The sequence below is a fragment of the Trachypithecus francoisi genome, unplaced genomic scaffold (assembly GCF_009764315.1).
Source record: "Trachypithecus francoisi isolate TF-2019V2 unplaced genomic scaffold, Tfra_2.0 Lachesis_group4, whole genome shotgun sequence".
Classification (NCBI taxonomy): domain Eukaryota; kingdom Metazoa; phylum Chordata; class Mammalia; order Primates; family Cercopithecidae; genus Trachypithecus; species Trachypithecus francoisi.
The window spans coordinates 19,994,698-20,016,849 of NW_022681469.1; the positions used below are offsets into that span (position 1 = coordinate 19,994,698).

The 22,152-nt window shown below is 44.5% G+C and overlaps 1 protein-coding gene across 2 annotated transcripts in view; it reads left to right on the forward strand.

Annotated features, from left to right (window-relative positions):
• KIAA1549 (KIAA1549 ortholog) overlaps positions 1–22,152 on the forward strand; it is a 148,538-nt gene that overhangs the window by 49,104 nt on the left and 77,282 nt on the right. For both annotated transcript variants that reach the window (XM_033193013.1, XM_033193014.1), the window contains exons 2-5: positions 10,896–13,589; positions 17,490–17,578; positions 18,958–19,135; positions 21,127–21,257. In XM_033193013.1, coding sequence (XP_033048904.1) covers positions 10,896–13,589; positions 17,490–17,578; positions 18,958–19,135; positions 21,127–21,257 — 3,092 coding nt within the window. The remainder of the gene's footprint in view (positions 1–10,895; positions 13,590–17,489; positions 17,579–18,957; positions 19,136–21,126; positions 21,258–22,152) is intronic.

Sequence of the window (22,152 nt, forward strand, 5' to 3'; positions counted from 1 at the left end):
CATGATTAGAGGAAACATTTTGCATTAGCTGCTTCGCCTTTTTAGAAACTTGCATCTTTAACCAGCTCTTCGGTGATTCTTCTCTCTCATCTCAGAACCAAGCAACTTCTCCAGACCCTCCAGGTCCCTCCTCCCTTCCCTATCTCACGCAGTGAAGCTGCTGGTGAAGTTGACTGCGTGGAGCTCCCGTTTCCTCATCTGCCCTTCTCTAGTCAGCCTGGCTTCTGCCACCATGAGAAACGTGCACACCAGGAGGGCCTCTCCAGCCTGCACGTGCTTGATCTCTCGGGGTCATTCAGCACAGCGACCCTTCCCTGTACCAACCGATTTTCTGTTTTCTTGTCACCTCCCGTTCCTGGTTTTCCTCTGTCTCCCTGGCTTCTCCTCTTCACGTTTGCAGGTTTATCTCAGGCTTGGATATTCATCTGCATACTTGATATAACCATGTGAATTTCCCTAAAATAAATCCCAGGCTAGTGCTTCTCAAACTTGAATGGGTGCATGAATTACCTGGGGGTCATGGTAAAAGCAGTTTCTGATTCCGTAGGGTCTTGAGTGGGCTTGAGATGCTGCATTTCCAAAACACTCCCGGGTGATGCTGAAGGTCCGCCTTCCACAGTGTGAGAAGCAAAGTGCTAAATATACCACTCTGAGCCGCTGTCATCTTAAGTTCAACTCTAGTGACCACATAACTGATCTCTCTACATCTCCTCTTGCCCCCATTAGCCTGTTCTGCACACAGCAGCAAGAGGGATTTTTGAAAACCATTTTTCAGATCGTGTCATTCCCATGCTTTTAAATAGCTTCTTCACTGGCTTCCCACTGCATTTGCTGGTGTCCTCAGCATTGTGCCTTCCAAGCTTTGCATGGTATGGTCTCCTGCCTTTCTCTGACTCTATCTTGGAGTTTAAGAACTTTTTTTTTCTGTTCCTCTCCAGACATGCTGGTCTTCTCTGTGTTCTCCAGTCGGCTGCGTTCCTAGTTCTGCCCCTCTGCCTCCCACTCCGGGACCATGGGCAGATCCCACATCCTTTGCCCACATAGTACCTCAGAATGTGCCACTCTGCAAACTCTTGTTTTCCAGTTAAGACAACATAAAGAACTTACATGAGAGTGTGAATTGACTGTTCATATAGCATGCTGTCTAGTTTTTATAATTTTAATTTTTAATTTGAGCATGGCCTAGTCTCTGAAAAGGCAGTATGTTGGTTTCCATACTGGTTCAAGAACCTTGTCGCATTGCAGACCGATAACAAAAAGCTTGGGGACCACACCGTGAGTAACAGTGGGTGAGGACACTCTTGTCTGCCTTCACGTCTCCTGCACACACACACACCCCTCACGCCTCCCCCACCCACACACCTGCAGGAACATGTGGTCTTAAATGTGAAAAACAAAACCTTAAAACTATTAGAAGACAGCATAGAAGAGTAACATAATGCCTTTTAGTGACGGGAATGATTTCTTAAACCTTCCATCTTAAAGTATATACAGGTGAATCTCAAACAATACCAAAAGACTGATAAATTTGACCATATTAAAATTGAGACCTTCTTTTTGTTTTGAGACAGGACTTTTGCTCTGTCACCCATTCTGGAGTGCAGTGGCACAGTCTCGGCTCACTGTAACCTCTGCCTCCCGGGTTCAAGAGATTCTCCTGCCTCAGCCTCCCAAGTAGCTGGATTACAGGCACCCGCCACTGTGCCTGGCTAGTTTTTGTATTTTTAATAGAGATGTGTTTTTGCCATGTTGGCCGGGCTGGTCTTGAACTCCTGACCTCAGGTGATCCACCCACCTCAGCCTCCCAAAGTGCTGGGATTACAGGCGTGAGCCACCGCGCCCGGCCAAAATTGAGACCTTTTGTTCATCAAAGACGTCATTAAAAAAAACTAAACAACAAACCATGAACTGGAGAAGTTATAACTGACCTAAGATACGAGGATCCGAAACACAGGTGTGCACATTGTATTGCACTTTGCAGATACTGCGCTTTTTACAGACGGCAGGCTCATGGCAGCCCACTTCAGGTAAGTCTATCGACACTTTGTGTCTCTGTCACAATTTGGTAATTCTCACATTTCTGACGTTTTCATTATTATTATATCTGTTATGGTGATCTGTGATCAGTCATCTTTGATGTCACTATTGTGATTTGTCCTGGGGTGCCGCAAACTCTGCCCATATACGAAGGCAAACTTAATACATGTGTGTGTCCTAACTGCTCCACTCACTAGTCGTTCTCATGTCTCTCTCCCTCTCCTGAGAGCTGGCTGTCTCCTGAGACACAGAATTTTGAAATTAGTCGTTTATAACCCTGCAATGGTCTCTAGGTGCTCAAGTGAAAGGAAGAGTTACTTGTCTCTCACTTTCAGTGAAAAGCTAGAAATGATAAAGTGAGAAAGACACATCAAAAGCCAAGGGAGCCTGAAAGCTGACCTCTTGCAACAAATAGATTGCCAAGTTGTGAATGCGAAGGAAAAGTTCTTGAAGGAAATTAAAAGTAGTACCACAACGAACACATGAATAATAAGAAAGCAAAACAGCCTTGTTGCTGATATGGAGAGAGCTTGAATGGTCTGGATAGATTAAATCAGCTGCAACACTCCTGTAAACCAAAGCCTAATCCAGAGCAAGGTGTTCACTCTGATCCTCTAAAGGCTGAGAAAGGTAAGGAAGCTGCAGACGAAAAGTTTGAAGCTAGCAGAGGTTGGTTCATGAGATTTAAGGAAAGAAGCTGTCTCCATATATAGAAGTACAAGGTATAACAGCAAATTGTCCAGCGGATTTAGGTGAGATCATGGTGAAGGCAGTTAGACTAAACAACAGATTTTCAGTGTAGATGAAGCAGCCTTCTAGCGGGAGAAGATGCCATCTAGGACTTCCACAGCTAGAGAAGTCTGCTCGGCTTCAGAGCTCCGAAGGACAGCTGACTGTCTTGTTAGGGGCCAAGGAAGCTGAAGCCAGTGCTCACTGACGTTTCTGAAAAACATGGGGTCCTGAGTCGGCTCTGCTGGCTCTCTGTAAGTGAAACAACACAGCCTCGATGACAGCACATCTGTGTAAAGCATGATTTACTGACTAACTTAAGGCCACTGTTGAGACCTACCACTCAGAACAAAAGATGCCTTTCAAACTATTACTGCTCATTGACAGTGGACCTAGTCACCCAAGAACTCTTACGAGATGGACGAGGAGATTAAAGTTGCTTTCATGCCTGTTAACACACATCCATTCTGCAACCCATGGATCAAGAGTAATTTTGACTTTCAAGTCTTACTATGTAAGAAATACATTTCATAGCTGGGTGCGGTGGCTCACTTTGGGAGGCCGAGGCAGGAGGATTGCTTGAGGCCAGGAGTTTGAGACTAGCCTGGGCAATATAGTGAGACCTTATCTCTACAAAAGAAAGATAAAATTAATTAGCTGGGCATAGTGGCACAAGCCTATGGTCCCAGCTGTTTGGGAGGCTGAGCTGTGGGGGATTGCCTGAGCCCAGGAGTTCAAGAATGCAGTGAGCTATGATTGTACCACTGTACTCCAGCTGGTAAGGGTAGTACTTTCTTAAACTGGGTGATGGGTACTCAGGTGTTATCTGTATTATTTACATAACTTATATATGTATATATATTTATAAACAGTATTATCTACTTAATATTTGATGATAAAACCAGTACCAGTTAGAGAAGTAACTTGATAGAAGATATTGGTATACATTTTGTGTTGGAGAAACAAGGGGAAGACACTTTTTTCTAAACCAGGAAGATAAATGGAATGTGGGGAAGGGGAAAGGATGGTTTTTGTAACAGCACTAAAAATCTGCCTAGGACAACCTGAGAACTAGAAGAAGAATAAGAAGTTGGCCAGGTGCGGTGGCTCATGCCTGTAATCCCAGCACTTTGGGAGACGGAGACAGACGGATCACTTGAGGTCGGGAGTTTCAGGCCAGTCTGGCCAACATGGTGAAACTCCATCTCTACTAAAAATACAAAAAGTAGCTGGGCATGTTGGTGGGTGCCTGGAATCGCAGCTACTCTGGAGGCTGAGGCACAAATCGCTTGAACCCAAGAGGCATAGGTTGCAGTGAGCCGAGATTGCACCACTACACTCCAGCTTGGGTGACACAACAAAACCTGTCTCAACAGAAAAGAAAAAAGAAAAAAGTTGCTGGAGATTTGTGAAGTTGGGGAGTGGTTAAATAATCAACTGCTTTTGTTTGTAAACTCTTGGAAATCCTGGGGCCAGGAGCCCTTGTTTTGTAGCAGATTTCATATCCACAGAGAGTTGAGATGACTCATCATGTTTTAGAAACTCCACAATTTAGCAAGGAAGCAAAAATAATGTTTCTGTCTGGATGAAAGCTTTTTAGCGACGCTTGACACTGCTGTCCCTTGGGCCTCCCAGGCCAGTTCTCGGAGGAGGAGGTGTTTTCCCAGCGTCTGTGCCTGCAGCTGTGAGCTGTCCCCAGGTGGACTGTGGGGCCTCAGAGTCCACAACATGTGCCTGCCCATAAGTTTTAGTAACAGAATTTAGCAAGTGCTTTCAACTCAATTGTACTCTAAGATAGTTTAGTCTTTTTTTTTTTTTTTTTTTGACAGGGTCTGGCTCTGTTGCCCAGGCTGGAGACAGTGGCACAGTCTCAGCTCACTGCAACCTCCACCTCCTGGGCTCAAGTGATCCTCCCACCTCAGCCTCTCAAGTAGCTGGAATCACAGGTGGTTGCCACCGTGCTCGGCTAATTTTTGATTTTTTTGTAGAGTCGGGGTTTCGCTATGTTGCCCAGGCTGGTGAACTTCAGGGCTCAAGCCATTCACTCGCCTCCTGCCTTGGCCTACCAAAGTGCTTGGATTATAGGGGTGAGCCACTAGTACCTGGCCATTTAGCATGTTTTTTGACTAAATTTCCTCACCAACAATTTTAATTCAGTGGCTTGATTTGACAAAACACAGTGTGGTATGAAGAGCCTTCAGCTCCTGCGAGGGCAGGAACCTGCCTCTTTCTGAGCTCACCCTGCGGGGTGCTATTTTGAACCTTATTTGCACCATGAGGGATTGGCCTAGGTCCTAAAGGATCTATTAAGCTTGAAAAGTACATGATTCCATGATTGTCTACTATGGTTCAGGAAGATTTCCAGATAGAAAAACATGACAAAAAAAAAATGTCAGGGTACCACTTCGTCTTGCTTGTGAGCGTCTGAGACAGACAAGTTTTGGAGACAGCTGGGCCTCTTCCTCACTACTGTGTAATCATGGAGTCGGTGTGGCCTGGCGGTGAGAGCACAGGACAGTTTCCTGCTGTGACGTCCAGCATGGCCAGAACCTGGCCAGGGCGAGGTGCAGGTGCCTGGTAGGCTCCCTGTGAACTAGGGTTTGCTGCCTAGATGGAGAAAAGGCCTCAGTACTGGCTACTTGGAGTGGGTGGCAGACCCGGGTCAGCCGGGAGCAGTGCGGGAGTCCGGGGTCCGGCATCATTCAGGAGGGTGTCACAGTCTGAGAAGCACCCGTCTCATCCCAACCCCTTTCCTTTCTCTGTCATCCAAGAGAGAACCTTTCCCTCTTTTGTGAGCCTACTGTTTAGAGCTTGAAAATTGATCTCCAGGGCTTGAAATTAGAGTCCCTGAGGCCTTTTATGCTGTGAGAGGACTCGCCTGGGTTTCCTAGCCTCCTCCTGAGTTAACTGCAGAAGTGATTCCCTTTGGCATTGCAGCTGCTTTGTCCCTCCTGGGGCTTGGCAGAGAGAAAGAAAGAAAAAAAAAAGCATCCCAACTTGGCACGCCTTCCATTTCTTAATACGAAATTTTTCTTGCCGTCATGTTCTAGTCAGGAGAATTTTTTTGTCCCTTTGGCCACTTTGCCCTCCCCATTTCCTGTCCTTAGAAGGCAGCGTTGATTTAATTCTAGCTTGCATCAGATACCCAGGTTCATAAATCAGCCACTAAACGTTGCTCTTCCTGGTTATTTTATCTCTTGCAGTCTTCCGGTTCACTTCCAAATGCATTTGTGATTTGTTTTAAAAGAGAACTTGCTCCTTGTTCAGATCTAATATTTCAAACCGAATTATATCATAGCAGTTTTAAAACAGACACATAAAATGATTTATCCTTAGGAAAATGTTCAGATTTATATAATACACAATTTGACAGAACTGTGATTTTATTTCTTCTTATATTTATAACTTGTAAGCCTTTATTATAGAAAAGAACATCAAAAAAAAAAAAGAAAAGAAAAAAAAAAGAACAGCTGCTATTTTACTGTGGTCATAATAAGTATCGTGTTTTCTTTTACCTGTGCTTGGGACGTGACAGGTAAGTAACACAATCACTTAGGCAAGGAATCTTACAGCCAGGTTGTATGGAAGACAACAAATGCTGTATAATATTGCTATGAAACAACTTAAAATACCTATTAAAAAAATCCTTCTTGTATTATTTATTTATTTAAAAAATGCATATGATGTAGAAAGGAATATGACCCTTTAAGCATTTTATATATGGTTTAAGTTGCTGACTTTCAGATGCTAGGAGAACCAGCTAGAAATACTTTATCTATGGCACTAAATATTATTTTATTTACAAATTTTGGTATATAGAAACAAAAATCTATTCACAGAATTTTGTCTTAACTTTTGATCTCCATCTCTGCTAGTGAGTCAACAATACCTCTGGCTGTCCCTCTTATAGCTTCTATGCATAACTTTTAATGCCATATAATATGTCTTTGGTAAACTCACAAATTACATAGGAGTATTACTGTTCATTTATACCATCAGTATTTGTTTAGATTTAACCATATATTTATCTTTTTTTTTTCTTTTTGAGATGGAGTCTTGCTCTGTTGCCCAGGCTGGAGTGCAATGGCACGATCTCAGCTCACTGCAGTCTCCACCTCCCGAGTTCATGCGATTCTCCTGCCTCAGCCTCTCGAGTAGCTGGGACTACAGGTGTGTGTCACCACACCCAGCTAATTTTTCATTTTTAGTAGAGATGGGGTTTCACCATGTTGGCCAGGCTGGTCTCGAACTCCTGACCTTAGGTGATCCGCCTGCCTTGGCCTCCCAAAGTGCTGGGATTACAGGTGTGAGCCACCACGTCTGGGCATATGTTTTATCATTTATTCTGTATTCTCAGATCTTCCTGCTGAGATAATAACCCTTCTTTTTGAAGGATATCCTTATTTAGCAGCTCCTTTACTGAGGGTCTTCTGTTAGTATAACCACTGTTAAGCTGAAAATGTCTTGATAGAGAGTTTTCCTGGTTATTCACCTCTGAGATGTCAGAGAGTTTCTCTCAGCACTCGAGGATTTTGTTTCATTGTCATCTGGCTTCTAATTCTGTCAGGCAGTTATTTTTTGCTTGTTTGGTTGCTGTTTCCTTTTTCTCTGACTGCTTTTACAATTTGTCTGTGGTATCATCACGTGTATAGGTTTGGATTTTTTTTTTAAATTCACCCTCCTTGGGATTTTTTGGTCTTTGTGAATTGAATGGTTCATTTCTCTTATCAATTTTGGCAAATTCTTAGCACTATGTTTTTGAATATTGTATCTACCCTATTCCCTTTCATTTTTTTCCAAAAACTTTGATCAAATGTATGTTGGACTGTCTTATTCTGTCTTCTATGTCTCTTAACTTCTTTTATTAGTATTTCACATTTCTTTATTTCCCTGTGCCCTTTTCTGAGTAATTTCTTCAGACCTATCCCCCAGTTCACTAAATTTTGCTTCAGCTCTGTCTAAATTGCTGTTTTACATGTATATTGAGTTTAAAATTTTTTTATTATAAAATTTTTATTTATAAATGTTTTGAAAGTATTTCTGGCCAACTGATATAGTGTCTTGCTCATTACTCATATTTTCAGTCTTTATTATTTTAAATGAATTAAATATAACTTTAAAAAATGGGTCTCATAATTCTGATATCCAAAGTCTTTATAGATCTGATTCAATTTAGTTGGCCTTTTTAAAAAATACTTTTTTCATGGGATTTCTTTTGACTTTTGTTCATGGTACTTTTTATGTATTTTATAATTTTTAATTCTGTGCTCTGCAACTCTAGCTGCAGGAAGACTTTGATTTCAGGCTGTGAGTGTGTTCTTCTGGGTGTGATTTATGTTAGTTTCTGACAGGTGCTAGAGACCTGGTCCACTTTAAGTTATGACTCTAAGCATACAGTTGTTAGGACCATACAAGTAGTATAGGTTCCACACTCGGGATGATGTTTCATACAATAGCTATACAAAGTCAGAGTTGAGACATATACTTTTCCCTTGTTTGGCTTAAGCAGCAAAAATGTATTTTCTCACCGTTCTGGAGGCTAGAAGTCCAAGTTCAAGGTGTGGCTTCCTTCTGAAGCCTGTGAGGGAGAATCTACTGCAGGGCTCTCCCCTAGCTGCTGGTGATTTGCTGTCAATCTTTAATGTTCTTTGACTTGTAGGTGCATCGTCGTGATCTCTGCCTTCATCGTCACATGGTGTTCTCCTTCTGTGTATGTCTGTGTCCAGTTCCTGCCCTTTTTTTTTTAAGATGGAGTCTCATTCTGTCTCCCAGGCTTGAGTACAGTGGCGTGATCTTGGCTCACTGAACCCTCTGCCTCTTGGGTTCAAGCGATTCTCCTGCCTCAGCCTCCTGAGTAGCTGGGATGACAGATGTGTGCCACCACACCTGGCTAATTTTTGTATTTTTAGTGGAGATGGGGTTTTGCCATGTTGGTCAGGCTGGACTCGAACTCCTGACCTCATGATCTGTCCTCCTCGGCCTCCGAAAGTGCTGGGATTACAGGCGTGAGCCACTGCGCCTGGCCCACATTTCTGCCTTTTATACAGTCACCAGTATATTAGATGAGGGACCCACCCTACTTCAGTATGACCGCATCTCAGCCAATTACATCTCCACTGACCCTGTTCCCCAATATGGTCATATTGTGAGATCCTGGGATTTCAACATAGGAATATTGGGAGCACATAATACATAAGTCATAGCAATGTCTTAACCTGGGTTTTCCCCCAGAAAGCAAAGTCTGAGACATGGGTTTGTGTGCATATTTTATTCTAGGACATGATCCTGAGGAATAGAAGTGAGAGACTGAGGAGAGTTCAACAGGGAAAAGGGAAAGTCAGTCCAAGGTGTTCTCAAGTCAGACACTATTGGAAGCTGATACTATTTTTGCTGTCTTCTGAAAAGTAGATATTTTTCTTCCTAACTCACTCTTTCTCCGAGATTATGATACTTCCTGGGTCACCAGTTTTGGAAAATGGTCTTCAATTGGGTTCTTTCCTTGTCTAGGGTGACACTTGTCTCTCAGTCCCCTTGTGGCCTGAACAGCCAGCCAGCTGGTCCAGTACCTGCCTTGGGTCCTCAGTCACTGCCCTCGTGCAGCTCCTGTTTTATTCCTGCATTCAGCACATTCCCCTTACTGTCTTGCAGGCCATCCAGTCACTTAGAAGATGGTTTTTAAACATTTATTAAGCAATCTTAAATGTTCTGAAGTAGAGAGTTTCAAGATCTGTAGTCTGCCATGTTGCTATAAATAGAATAGAAATGACTTACTTAAAAAAAATAGAGTGAATTCAAGACTATCCTTATGCCATTTCACAAAGGTATGTTCTGATAAACTGTTAGGATTAGAGAAATGAGGTGTTGTTACGGATTTTGATAGTTGCTCAGTCCCCAGCCTGGGCTGCAGAGGACAGTCCCTGGGCCCTGGACTTTCATTAGTGGCTGGGCTGTCACTTGTCCTGTTTCTCTAGGCTACGTCATACCTGAATTACCGGTGAAGAGGCCTCAACTTACTAAATGATAATGACAGCAGTCACAAGTTAAGGAATACAAAAGTTTGAATGGATGATGGGATAATGTTGGCACTTGTCAGAACTTGGTATCCTTGGATTCCATCCATCCATCCATCCATCCATCCATCCATCCATCCATCCATCCAGCTGATGTCAATTGAGCTCCTGCTGTAGATCACTTACTGTGCTAGGCACTGGGGAGACAGGTAAACAATGCCTGTCCTTAGGAAGCCCAGAATCTAGTGAGCAGATAGTTCATTTCAGTGGGCATGATAAGGGCAGGGAGAAGCCTAGGGAGAGGTGCCAGTCTAGCTTCAGAGCATCGAGGATGAAACTCATATCTGTGCTGCATCTGAAGGGCCAGAAGGATCCATCCATATAGAGAGCCGGGGAAGGACATTCCAGGTGGGGGTGAGAATGTACACAGCCGTGGAGGCCAGGGAGTGTTTGCGTTTGGGGCACTGCAGGTGCCAGAGCATGGCTGGGAAGGCCTGAGAGTGGGGCAGGAAATGGCAAAAGCTGAGCCTGCAGGAAGCCTGGGGCCTTATGTGGAAGCCTCAGCAACTGTGTTGGGGAGCACAGCTGAGGAACTGGGGAACTCTCTTACTTTGGTAGTGAGAGATGCAATGAGTTGTTGTGTTCATTTCTCATAGCAGCCTGCTCCTATCACTGAAGAGAAAACACACAGGCTTTGGAGTCAAGGAAGCCTTATATTCAGATTCCAGCTCCACTCTGGGTGGTCTTACAATGGATTATTTACCTTCTGGAAACCTCTCTTTCCTCATGTCATAAGTGAGAGAAAATGGACTAAACAGCCTCCTCTGTTTTCAGTATCCTATGGTTCTGTGGGAAAAACTATGTAAATGTGCCCCCCACCCCACACACACAGCTTAGGTAAAAACAGTGCCCGAGTTTGGAAATATTTGCAGATATTGTCCTGATGGTAATTCTGTCAATTTCTGGTTTCCAACTAGCTGTTTAACTTCTGACGGTGATTCATGGGTATTTATGGTGAATGGATGTTTGTTGAATGAGTAAATTCTCATGCCTGAAACAAAACGTTAGCTGTATGACTTCCAATGCATTGCACTAACCCAGCTCTGATTTTCTTGATAGATGAGCTCTCTCCGGAACAGCACAACCTTTCTTTATACTCCATGGAGCTCGTGCTGAAGAAAAGCACTGGGCACAGCGCTGCACAAGTGGCCTTAACAGAAACTGCTCCCGGGTCCCAGTACAGCAGTCCTCTCCATGTCACAGCCCTGCCATCTGCCGCTGCTTTTGATACAGTCTTTTTTAGCCAAGGAAAACAGACTGAAAGTACAGCAGATCACAGCATCTTTGTGGCAACTTACGTGTCCGTGACGAGTAATGAGGTGGCTGTTGATGACGATGAGATGGATAACTTTCTGCCGGATACTCACTGGACCACTCCACGGATGGTTTCTCCAATACAGTATATCACAGTCAGCCCACCGGGGCTGCCCGGGGAAGCGTTAGAACCTATGCTGACTCCATCATTACCCATGGTTTCTTTACAAGATGAAGAAGTGACATTGGGCTGGCAGAACACAACGCAACAACCAGCGGCATATGCTGAGTCCGCCAGTCTTTTCCACACCTTTCGGTCAGCTTTTCACACCTCTGAGGGCATCGTTCCAACTCCTGGCAGGAATTTGGTGCTTTATCCTACTGATGCTTACAGTCATTTATCAAGCAGGACTCTGCCAGAGATTGTGGCTTCCCTAACAGAGGGTGTGCAAACCACCCTTTTTTTTAGCTCCTGGTCTTTATTGCCACAGCCGTTAGGTGATGGCGTTACTATACCTTTTCCCTCCTTGGGGGAGGTCTCACAACCTCCAGAGGAGGTTTGGGCCACAAGTGCAGACAGATACCCTGATGTGACCACCGTGTTGAGTCAAAGCCTAGAAGAAACCATCTCTCCAAGAACATACCCTACTGTGACTGCATCGCACGCAGCCTTTGAATTCATCAGGACACATTCTGCATTGCTTTCAACTCCTGTTGTATTTGCATCCTTCTCTGCTCCACCAACTGATGTTTCATCTAACCCCTTTCTTCCTAGCGACTCCAGCAAAACATCAGAATTGCTTAGCAATTCAGCCCTCCCCGGTCCTGTGGACAACACTCATATCCTGAGCCCGGTGTCCTCATTCAGACCATACACTTGGTGCGCAGCCTGCACTGTGCCTTCACCTCAGCAAGTTCTGGCCACGAGCCTCATGGAGAAAGACGTGGGATCAGGGGATGGTGCCGAGACTCTGTCCGTGACCGTGCTGGAAGAAAGCAGCATCTCTCTAATGAGTAGTGTAGTAGCAGACTTCTCTGAATTTGAGGAAGATCCTCAAGTATTTAATACGCTTTTCCCCTCCAGACCTATGGTCCCACTTTCTTCTAGATTCATGGAAATCTCAGAGATGAGTGTTGGCATTTCTGCCGAGGTGGATATGAGTAGCATTACAACCACACAGGCTCCCCCTGCCCATGGGCGCCTCTCTGTGCCAGCATCACTGGATCCTACTGCTGGCTCCTCGTCTGTTGCTGAAACCCAAGTGATGCCATCCCGTGTGACCACTGCATTTTTCTCCGTCATCACCAGCATTCTCCTTGACTCATCTTTCTCTGTCATAGCAAACAAAAACACACCGTCACTTGCCGTCAGAGACCCGAGTGTTTTTATGCCTTTCAGTCTGGTTCCTTCAGTGGAGTCTTCACGTTTCTCTGACCAAGAACTTTCCAGTTTTTCTGAGCATAAACCCGGAGGTGCTTTGGATTTTGCATCCAGCTTTTTCTCAACACCCCCGCTGGAACTCAGCGGCTCCATCCCTTCACCTTCGGAAGCACCTGCGTCTCTGTCTCCGATGCCGAGTGACTTGTCTCCCTTCACGTCTCAGTCTTTTTCTACCTTGGTTGAGACATTTACATTGTTCAACTCTAGTGGTCTGCAGTCGTCTCAGCTGTCTCTTCCCAGTTCCTCAAATCTTGAGTTTTCGCAGCTCCAGCCAAGTTCCGAGCTGCCTTTAAACACCGTCACTTTCCTACCTAGCCGTTCTGGGGCGTCACTGTGGTCAAGCTTCCCTTCTGATTCTCTCGAGTTTGTTGAAGCGTCTGTGGTTTCACTGAGGGATTCAGAAGCTCATTTTACCTCGGCTTTCACTGAAACTACCTCCTATCTTGAGTCTTCACTCATTTCCCGCGAATCCGCAGTCACCGCACTGGTGCCCCCCAGCTCCGAGTCTTTTGACATTTTGACGGCTGGGATTCAAACAACATCACCATTGACCACTGTGCACACAACGCCCATTTTAACTGAGTCTTCTTTGTTCTCAACTCTGACACCTCCTGACGACCAAATCAGTGATCTCGACGGTCATGTGTCTGTCCTGGCCTCTTTCTCCAAAGCCATTCCCACTGGTACAGTGTTGATCACTGACACGTACCTGCCATCAGGATCCTCATTTGTTTCTGAAGCAACCCCCTTCCCTCTGCCCACAGAGCTGACCGTCGTGGGCCCATCACTCACACCCACAGAGGTGCCACTGAACACCTCCACGGAAGTGAGCACAGCCAGCTCCGGTGCTGCCACTGGTGGTCCCCTCGACTCCACCCTGAAGAGCGACACCGCAAGTCAGAGCTCCCCAGCGAGTAGCGCTGCTCCTCCCCTACCGTCCCTGCATCCTGTGACCGCCTTCACTCTCGAAGCAACAGTCGACACACCAACACTGGCCACCTCCAAGCCACCATATGTTTGTGATATCACCGTCCCCGATGCCTATCTGATCACAACTGGTAAGACCCAGCTTCCTGCCGCCTGTCTGGGGTGGGCTGTCTTTCTGAGGAGCTTGTGTGCACTGCTTGGGAGGTTTGGAGCTTCATGGTTAAGAGTAGAGGTGCTGGGCTCAGTTAACTCCCAGGTAGCACTCCTATGCTTACCTCCTGCATGTTCTCAGGACAGTTATTTATCCTCTCTAATTGTCTGCTACCTCACCCACTAAACAAGGAGCTTAGTTAAACCTGTCTCATTGGGCTGTTGTTCCGATGTAAATGCGTTAGTCCCTGCAGAACACCCAGCCCCTGCCTAGGACGTCAGAGGCACGCACGGGATGATGTGTATTAGTCAGCAGCCACAAGGAGAACAAATATTAGAACAAGTACAAGAACTAAACAAGCCTTGGAAGGATCTTTGTCTTACCATAACTCGGTAGGTGCATGGATGACCTACTGAGTTTTTATTTAGTTTAAACAAATTTATTTTATTTAGTTTAAACAAAATATTTTTTGTTTAATTCAAGCAATGAGGTGGGCAACTATGTAAGAGCAACCCTTGCACTTTCTTACTCATTTACTATTCTTGCTTTTCCTCGAAAGGAGACTGCACTTTGCCCTCATAGCTCCCTGTAAATGCTCCTTGGGTCCCGAGAAAAGAAAAGTGGAGTGACTAAATATCCCTTGAATCCAGTCTCAGCCTTTGGTCTCCTCCCCACCACAGCCTGGGTTGCTAGCAGACCGGCCAGCAGCTTCCCTTGCAATTGCATGGCTGCTCTGGCCACGTGAAGCTGGCGCCCACCCGAGGGCATGCCTGACAGGTAGACTCATTTCAAGGGTAACATCCTGTGATGGGGGCCCGCTTGGTCAGGGTCTCTGCATTTTTCCTCATGAGAGATGACAAGTGTGTGTGGTCTCAAGGGCCATGACTGTGTGCTGAACCACAGCCTGGTGTTGACGAGCAGCCTGTCCTCTGTTTTGATTTTGGTAGTAGTGGAGGACAGAAATGACAAAGGGGATGAAAACGGCAGAAGAGGTAGAGGAGGAGTGGGGTGGAGTGGACCAGAAAGGAGAGGAGCAGAGAATGTGGAAGGGAGAGGAGGAGGAGAACACGCTGGGTCTTTTCCTCCCTATGGTCGGGGCGGGGGGTGGAGTGGGGCTGGGAGCCTCTGCTCACTGTGACAGTGCCCCATCCCTCTGAGCAGGTGGGAGTGAGGATCCTGATGGCAGGTACGCGTCAGTGAGCAGCGTTGTACCAGTGGGAATGGCTTTGGAGAATGAGGTCAGCACAGCCTTTGCTCCCTACACGCCAAAGGGAAGCATTCGTTATTCCGCGTGACGAGTAATGATTGAGCACCTAGTATGTGTGAGGTGCTTCTGGAAGCTTCTAGGGATATACAGATGGGTAAGACATGGCCCTCCCGTGAGCAGCTCAGGGACTAGAAGGATGGTACTGAGCCATAGAGTAACAGCGGTTTCTGTGGAGTTCTCCAAGAGTGGCTATTTGGGATAACCAGAGCTGGTTTGAAAGAATGTGAAATTGGAGATTCCCACAAAAGGAAGAGTAGAATGTCGTCATCTGGGGATGAAGAGGAAGTGTCTTCTGGGGGAGGAGACAGTCATCATGGCTGGAGATTAGGAGTAGTGATGGGAGGAGCAGGTAATTATGCTTGGAAATGTGGTTGGAACAAAATCATGAACTTGAATCTCAGGATTAGAGTAGTCCAGGGAGGAGGGAAGTTTCTGGTGCTCAGGATACTTTTCTTCCTTCTTACAAAATTATTACAAAGTAGATACAAAATTGTTACAAAGTGGTCAGTTGTAAGCAGCTTATTGAAAGAGTTACTGAAAGCTTCTTTAGGAGTCCTCATAGCTGGATTTAACTTTCATATGTGGTGTACACTTAATGACATTTGCTGCCTGTATTAGGTATCCATGTATTTTTAACAGCTTTTTGAAGTAAAATTCAGCCGTTGTAAGTACACTTGAACAGTTTTTGTAAATGTCCAGCGTTGTGCGTAAGTGTCCATGCTGTTAAATTGTGTCTTTTAGCAGAGGTAAGTGCCATCTTTTGCTCCCGGTGATACCTTTGACCCAGAGGAGGTATCGGCTCATTTCTCATTTCCGCTTAGATTGGAACTTGCTGTCCTTTTCAGTTATTTGTTAGTGAGAGAGTGCGGCGAGGGGGTTGAGGTGACTCCGCGTACCCCTGAAAGGATTCTTCATGTGTGCTCTGTGATGATAAAGCAGAGCCACTCTGGGTGCTGGGGGTCTGTGATGGTGGAGGAAGCACTTGCCTGCACACGCCCTGGGAGCATGAGCCGCGCTTCCACCCAGGGCCTTTCTGATCATGTGCTGCCTTGGATGTCTCTGTCACCTGTCTTCTCTTAGCTCTGGGAAACATTCATTTAGGAAAAGAGCTGTAAGACATTGTTTGCTGATGATCCCTTTTCCCAAAGAGTGGTGTCCTCATATCCTAATGTTGCAGTTTTATAGCTTTCTCAGATTCCCTAGAGAAAGTGGAGGTCATGGTGGTGGCTGTGGGGACTTTGCAGAGTGGCATTTGGGCCAGTGATGTGGGGCTGTTTACGTGTTCTTCCTGCTTTTCTCTTCAGGGGTTTTCTGTTTCTGACTTCCCATTCTGCCTCTTATTTCCCCCAAGTTTAGCTCTTGCTTCCCTCCCTCCGTCTCTCCCTCCTTCCCTTTCTTCCTTCTTTCCTTCCCCATCCTCTCCCTCTCTCCTCCTTCTCTGTCCCCTCTTCCTTCCTGTCTCCCTTCTCCCTCATTTCTCCCTCCCTCTTCATTTCCTTTCTCAAATAAGGCATCTTTCCTTCTTTCCATTCTTCCCCCTCTCTTCCTACTCATTTTATCTTTCCCTTTCAGATCTATGGCATAGTCCAACCCACTTGGAGCCTATGTGGGCCATGCGGAGTTGGCTGCTGGTGTGACGCAGCAAGGTGGTTGGGGGCTGTGGATTTGTTCCAGTGGTCTCATGAACTAATAAAGAAGCCTCCGCCCACCTTTAAAAAAAATTCAGATCACTGATTCCTGGGAAAAAACAATCAAATATAACTTAAACATTTGTTTTTTAAAGAATGAAGAATACAGAGTGATTCTCTATCTCCAGTTTAAAAAATTAAAATCAGGAAATGTAAAACAATTATAATATCAAATGTATTCTAATTCTGCATTATGGGAAGTTGATGGAAGAGGAGAGAAAAAATAGGAAAAAGAAGAACTAGCTTACTAAACACTGAGAGACAGGCTTAACTAGTATAGATTTTTAAATGGAACTTTTAAAATATAAGAACAATTAAACAGAACTGGACTTTGGTTATGAGAATTACTTTATTTCCTACATAAAGTTTTAATATGTGGGAATTGTGGAACTCATTTTTCCCCATTATTAGTGGTAAAAACTCTTCACTTTTGCCTTGAATCATTGGGATAGGAGACCTCATTTTACAGAGGAAGATGTCGTCTGGTTTTGTTGAGTAACATCTTAAGGCCTTTAAAAACGTTACTTCTGAGAGCTTTTAAAGCCTCATGTTTTGTTGTCGGGGACATAGCTGAGAGACAGCCTGGAATTTGTCCAGGTGAAAATGAGAACTGGAAGCTCCTTGTCCCCTGGCTGGGTCATCACTGCTGATTCCTGATCTAACCTATCTGGGGCAGAGAGGGTTTTCTTAGTGTGTTGAGCTGATGCTATGCAGAGTTGACCTGGTGTCTTCTAGGTCCCCACTGCTGTAGTTAGCAGCAACTAGATCCTTAACCCCTGTTCTGTCTTGGTCTGGCCTTTATTTTACAAGAAGATTTTTTAGAGCAGCTAATACGTTTTGGCACATTGCTAGGGTCCAGAATTCTGATGTGTTTGTTATTCCTAATGATATGAAAATGCATTTGGTGGTTTGCTTTCATTCGTAGTGCTGGCCAGAAGAGCTGTGCAGGAGTACATCATTACAGCAATCAAAGAGGTACTGAGGATTCACTTCAACCGTGCAGTGGAACTGAAGGTGAGTCCCGGCAGCTCAGGAGTGTAATGTCTGGTGGGCCTGGGGCTGATGTGAGAGCCCCAGGTTAGAGACAGGTGATTATGGCCATGGACTCTTTCTCTTTCCTCTCTTCCCCCCATCTATTCCTGGTTAACTCCTGCTCATCCTCTGGATCTCCACTCCACTGTCACTGCACTGGGGAAGTCTTTCCTGATCCCACATGAGGTCAGGGTTAGTCCTTTAGGGGATGTGTTGGCAGAGTTGGAACAAAGGGCTCTCAGACCAGAGGCAGCAGTCTGGGGTGAGAGCCTTCATGATTTTACTTCCCTTGATTCACGCAAAAGGACTTGGATTCGTGTTTAAATTAGATGTTAGAGTGAGTACAGGTGCATCTTTCTGGACATTTGGTGGGATAGAGATGGAGATCCAAATCTTTTAGACTGGATCCCATGCTGGTCCCACTTCTCAATGATCCCAGAAAGCCACAGTCCATCTAGAGCAGAGCCATCCAGAACCAGAACCGCGCCCCACACGTGGCAATGCAGCAGTGAAATGGGGCTCATCCAAACCGAGATGGGCTGTGGGTGGAAAATACATCCCAGACTTCAAAAATGCAGTGAAAAAGGAGTGTAGGATGTCCCATTAATAGTGTTTTGTGTTGACTTCATGTTGAAATGATATTTTATTTATTTATTTATTTTTGAGATGGAGTCTGGCTCTGTCGCCCAGGCTGGAGTGCAGTGGCCGGATCTCAGCTCACTGCAAGCTCCACCTCCTGGGTTTGTGCTATTCTCCTGCCTCAGCCTCCCGAATAGCTGGGACTACAGGCGCCCGCCACCTTGCCTGGCTAGTTTTTTGTATTTTTTAGTAGAGACGGGGTTTCACCGTGTTAGCCAGGATGGTCTCGATCTCCTGACCTCGTGATCCGCCCGTCTCGGCCTCCCAAAGCGCTGGGATTACAGGCTTGAGCCACCACGCCCGGCATATTTTAGATATATTAAGTAAAATGTATTTAAAATTAATTTCACTTGTTCTTATGTTTTTTAATGTGCCACTAGAAATGTTTTAATTGCATATTTATTTTGGACAGTGCTGCTCAATAGGGTAAGTACCCCTTTCTATGTGTTTTAAATACAACAAACACCTTGAATGCCCTGTAACTCATTATTCAGTTCATATTTCTGACTGTTCTTTCTTGCTACTCTCATAATTTTGTGCTTTTTGTGCAAAGGTTGGCAGAGAGTAAAAGCAGTAACTAAAATAAAATTTTAATTATCTGTGGTGCACTACTCCTTCATTTGAAACTACCAGTTTTTTTAGTTTATTTATAATTTTTTATTTTTCTACCTAACACAACCTCCTTTAAGTTTGAATTGTCTTTGTATTTCTTATTTCCATAGGTTTACGAACTCTTTACTGACTTCACTTTTCTGGTAACATCCGGTCCTTTTGTTTACACGGCAATATCAGTCATAAATGTGCTTATAAACAGTAAGCTTGTGCGTGACCAGACTCCTTTAATCCTGTCTGTGAAACCTTCTTTCCTTGTGCCAGAGTCCAGGTTCCAAGTTCAAACAGGTGAGACAACTCAGCATAGTTGTTTTTATTTGTAAAAAGAATTTCATTTTTTTTTTTTATATTTCTAAAATATTGGAAATCATTGTTAGAATTCATTGTTATGATGATGATTTTTAGAGACAGGATCTCACTCTGTCACCCAGGCTGGAATGCAGTGGTGTGATTATAGCTCACTGTATCCTTGAACCCCTGAGCTCGAACAATCCTCCTGCTTCAGCCTCCTGATAGTTAGGACTAAAAGTGTACACCACTATGCCTGGCTAATTTTTAAAAAAATTTTTTCTAGGCCAGGTGTGGTGGCTCACATCTGTAGTCCCACCACTTTGGGAGGCTGAGGCAGATGGATCGCTTGAGTTCATGAGTTTGAGACCAGCCAAGGCAGCATGTTGAAACCCTGTCTCTATAAAAAATAAAAATATTTAGACCAGGTGCGATGGCTTACGCCTGTAACCCCAGCACTTTGGGAGGCTGAGGCAAGTGGATCACTTGAGCTCTGGAGTTTGAGATGAGCCTGGGCAACATGGCGAAACCTCATCTCTACTAAAAATACAAAAATTAGCCAGGCATGGTGGCATATGTCTATAATCCCAGCAACTTGGGTGGCTGGGGCAGGAGAATCACTTGAACCCAGGAGGTGGAGACTGCAGTGAGACGAGATGGTGCCACTGCACTCCAGCTTGGGCAACAGAGTGAGACCCTATCCCAAAAAGAAAAAAAAAAAGAATTTAAGAAAAATTATGTTTTGTAGAGATGGGGTCTTCCTAAGTTGCCCAGACTGGTCTTGAACTCCTGGCTCAAGCAATCTTCCTGCCTTGGCCTCCCAAAGTACTGGGATTGTGGGTATGAGCTACCACACCCAACCTTATTATTTAATTTTTAAAAGTGTTTATAATTATGGGAAATTTCAAGCACATACAAAAGTACATAGAATAGTTTAACAGACAACCATGTACTTGTTATATCTTCAACCATTTTTCCATTCCTAGCCAGTCTTGTTATAGCCACACCCCCATCTACCGTCTACCTCTCCTCCTCTTGCACTATTTTAAAGTAAATCTCAGGCATCATATCATCTCACCCACACATATTTCAGCCTATATAGCCTCTAAAAGATAAAGACTTTAAAGGTGTATGAAGTTAACAGCGATTTCTTTTTGTTTTGAAGATGGAGTCTTGCTCTGTTGCTTAGGCTGGAGTGCAGTGGTGCAATGTCTGCTCACTGCAACCTTTGCCTCCTGGGCTCAAGCAGTTCTGCTGCCTGAGCCTCCCAAGTAGCTGGGATTACAGGCACCCACCACCGCGCCTGGCTAATTTTTGTATTTTTAGTAGAGATGGGATTTCACCACGTTGGCCAGGCTGGTTTTGAACTCCTGGTCTCAAATGATCTGGCCGTCTCAGCCTCCCAAAGTGCTGGGATTACAGGCGTGAGCCACTGTACCCGGCTGTTAACAGTAATTTCTAAATATCATATTTAACTTTTCATTGTGGACATGTTCAAACATTTACAAAAGTAGAGAGAATAACATACTAAGTCTACATATGCCCATGGTTAAACTTAAAAAAAATTGTCAACATCAGCAATTTCGTTTCATCAATCCACCATGAACGTTTTTGTGGACACTAGAGTGTTTTAAAGCAAAGCCAGCTGTCATGTCATTTCACCCATAAATATTCAAGAATTCATCTGCTATGAATTTATATATATTTGAAGTGTTTCCATCTGTCGTGTCTTTTGATACTCAAATTCTTATCTCAGATATTTTTCATTTAAAAATGATACCAGTCACCTTCACATTGCTTGTCTTCATTTACTACAAAGTTGCTTTTTACATTTCCATGAGATAATATGTAGAAATGGTACATCACAGTACTTAATCCCATGCTATGAAGGAATTAGTTGACTTAGATACTATGTTTCTCTCTCTTGATTCCTCAATACTTCAGAAACCCAGACACCTCATTCGTGGGACTTTGATTGCTTTTCTTTTCAGTACTTCAGTTTGTGCCTCCGAGTGTGGATACTGGCTTCTGCAACTTCACCCAGCGCATCGAGAAAGGCCTAATGACAGCTCTCTTTGAAGTGAGAAAACACCACCAGGGAACGTATAACCTCACTGTGCAGGTGAGAATATCACTGAATGCAGAGCAGAAGGCTTTAGCCCTCAAAGGGGGAATTGTTCCACATTGTTTAAGATGTGCTTGACTCTTATTCCCTCCAGTGGCGGAAACCCAGTTTATGTGGGTCGGGATTGATCTGTTCCTGTGGCGTAGGGTCGGCGTGGTGTGCATGGGCTGAGCCTCTTTGAGGGTTGCAGAGTAGCTGATGCCCAGGGAGCTCAGATATGGTGAGCTGAAGAAACATGACCATATTCAGGAAATTCAAGAATTACCTAGAAAGGAATGGTATCGACCTCAATATCCAATGGGGAAATGGCTACCCATACTGTTGTTTCCATATAGCTACTAAGAACACGCGTTGTACATATTGTACGGAAACTGCTGATGTTTTTATATTTCTTTGATTTTTTTCCCTGTACATTCTTTCCTCTCTCTTTCCAAAATGGATGTTAAAATAGATTTTGGTGCTCCTGGATCCACTTTCCATGTTTCTTATTTTTTCCTCGTATTTTCCATCTCTTTATTCTCTGTTTTTGCAGATTTACAAAATGTTGTCCTCCAAGTCATGAATTTAGTCCTTAGCTGTGTCCATTATGTTATGCAATCCCTCTATTGAATTTTTTAGCTTTTTGTTCATTGTTCTTTGCTCCATTTTCATTGTAGGCTTTCCTGCAATGATGCAGTGTCGCCTTAAAAGTCTCTGAGGATGTTGATTAGAATTGTTAAAATGCGTCTTCTGTTTCCTAAGTCATTCCTGTTTTCTCCGCAGTCCTTGCTCTGCGTGTTGATCTCAGTGCTTTGCTTTTGTGCTGTTAGTTTCTGGAAATCTGGAGACTGTTGGTTTGTTGTTAGGAATGAAGAACCAAGTTGTTCATTTTAGTAGCTGGCACAGCTTTCCC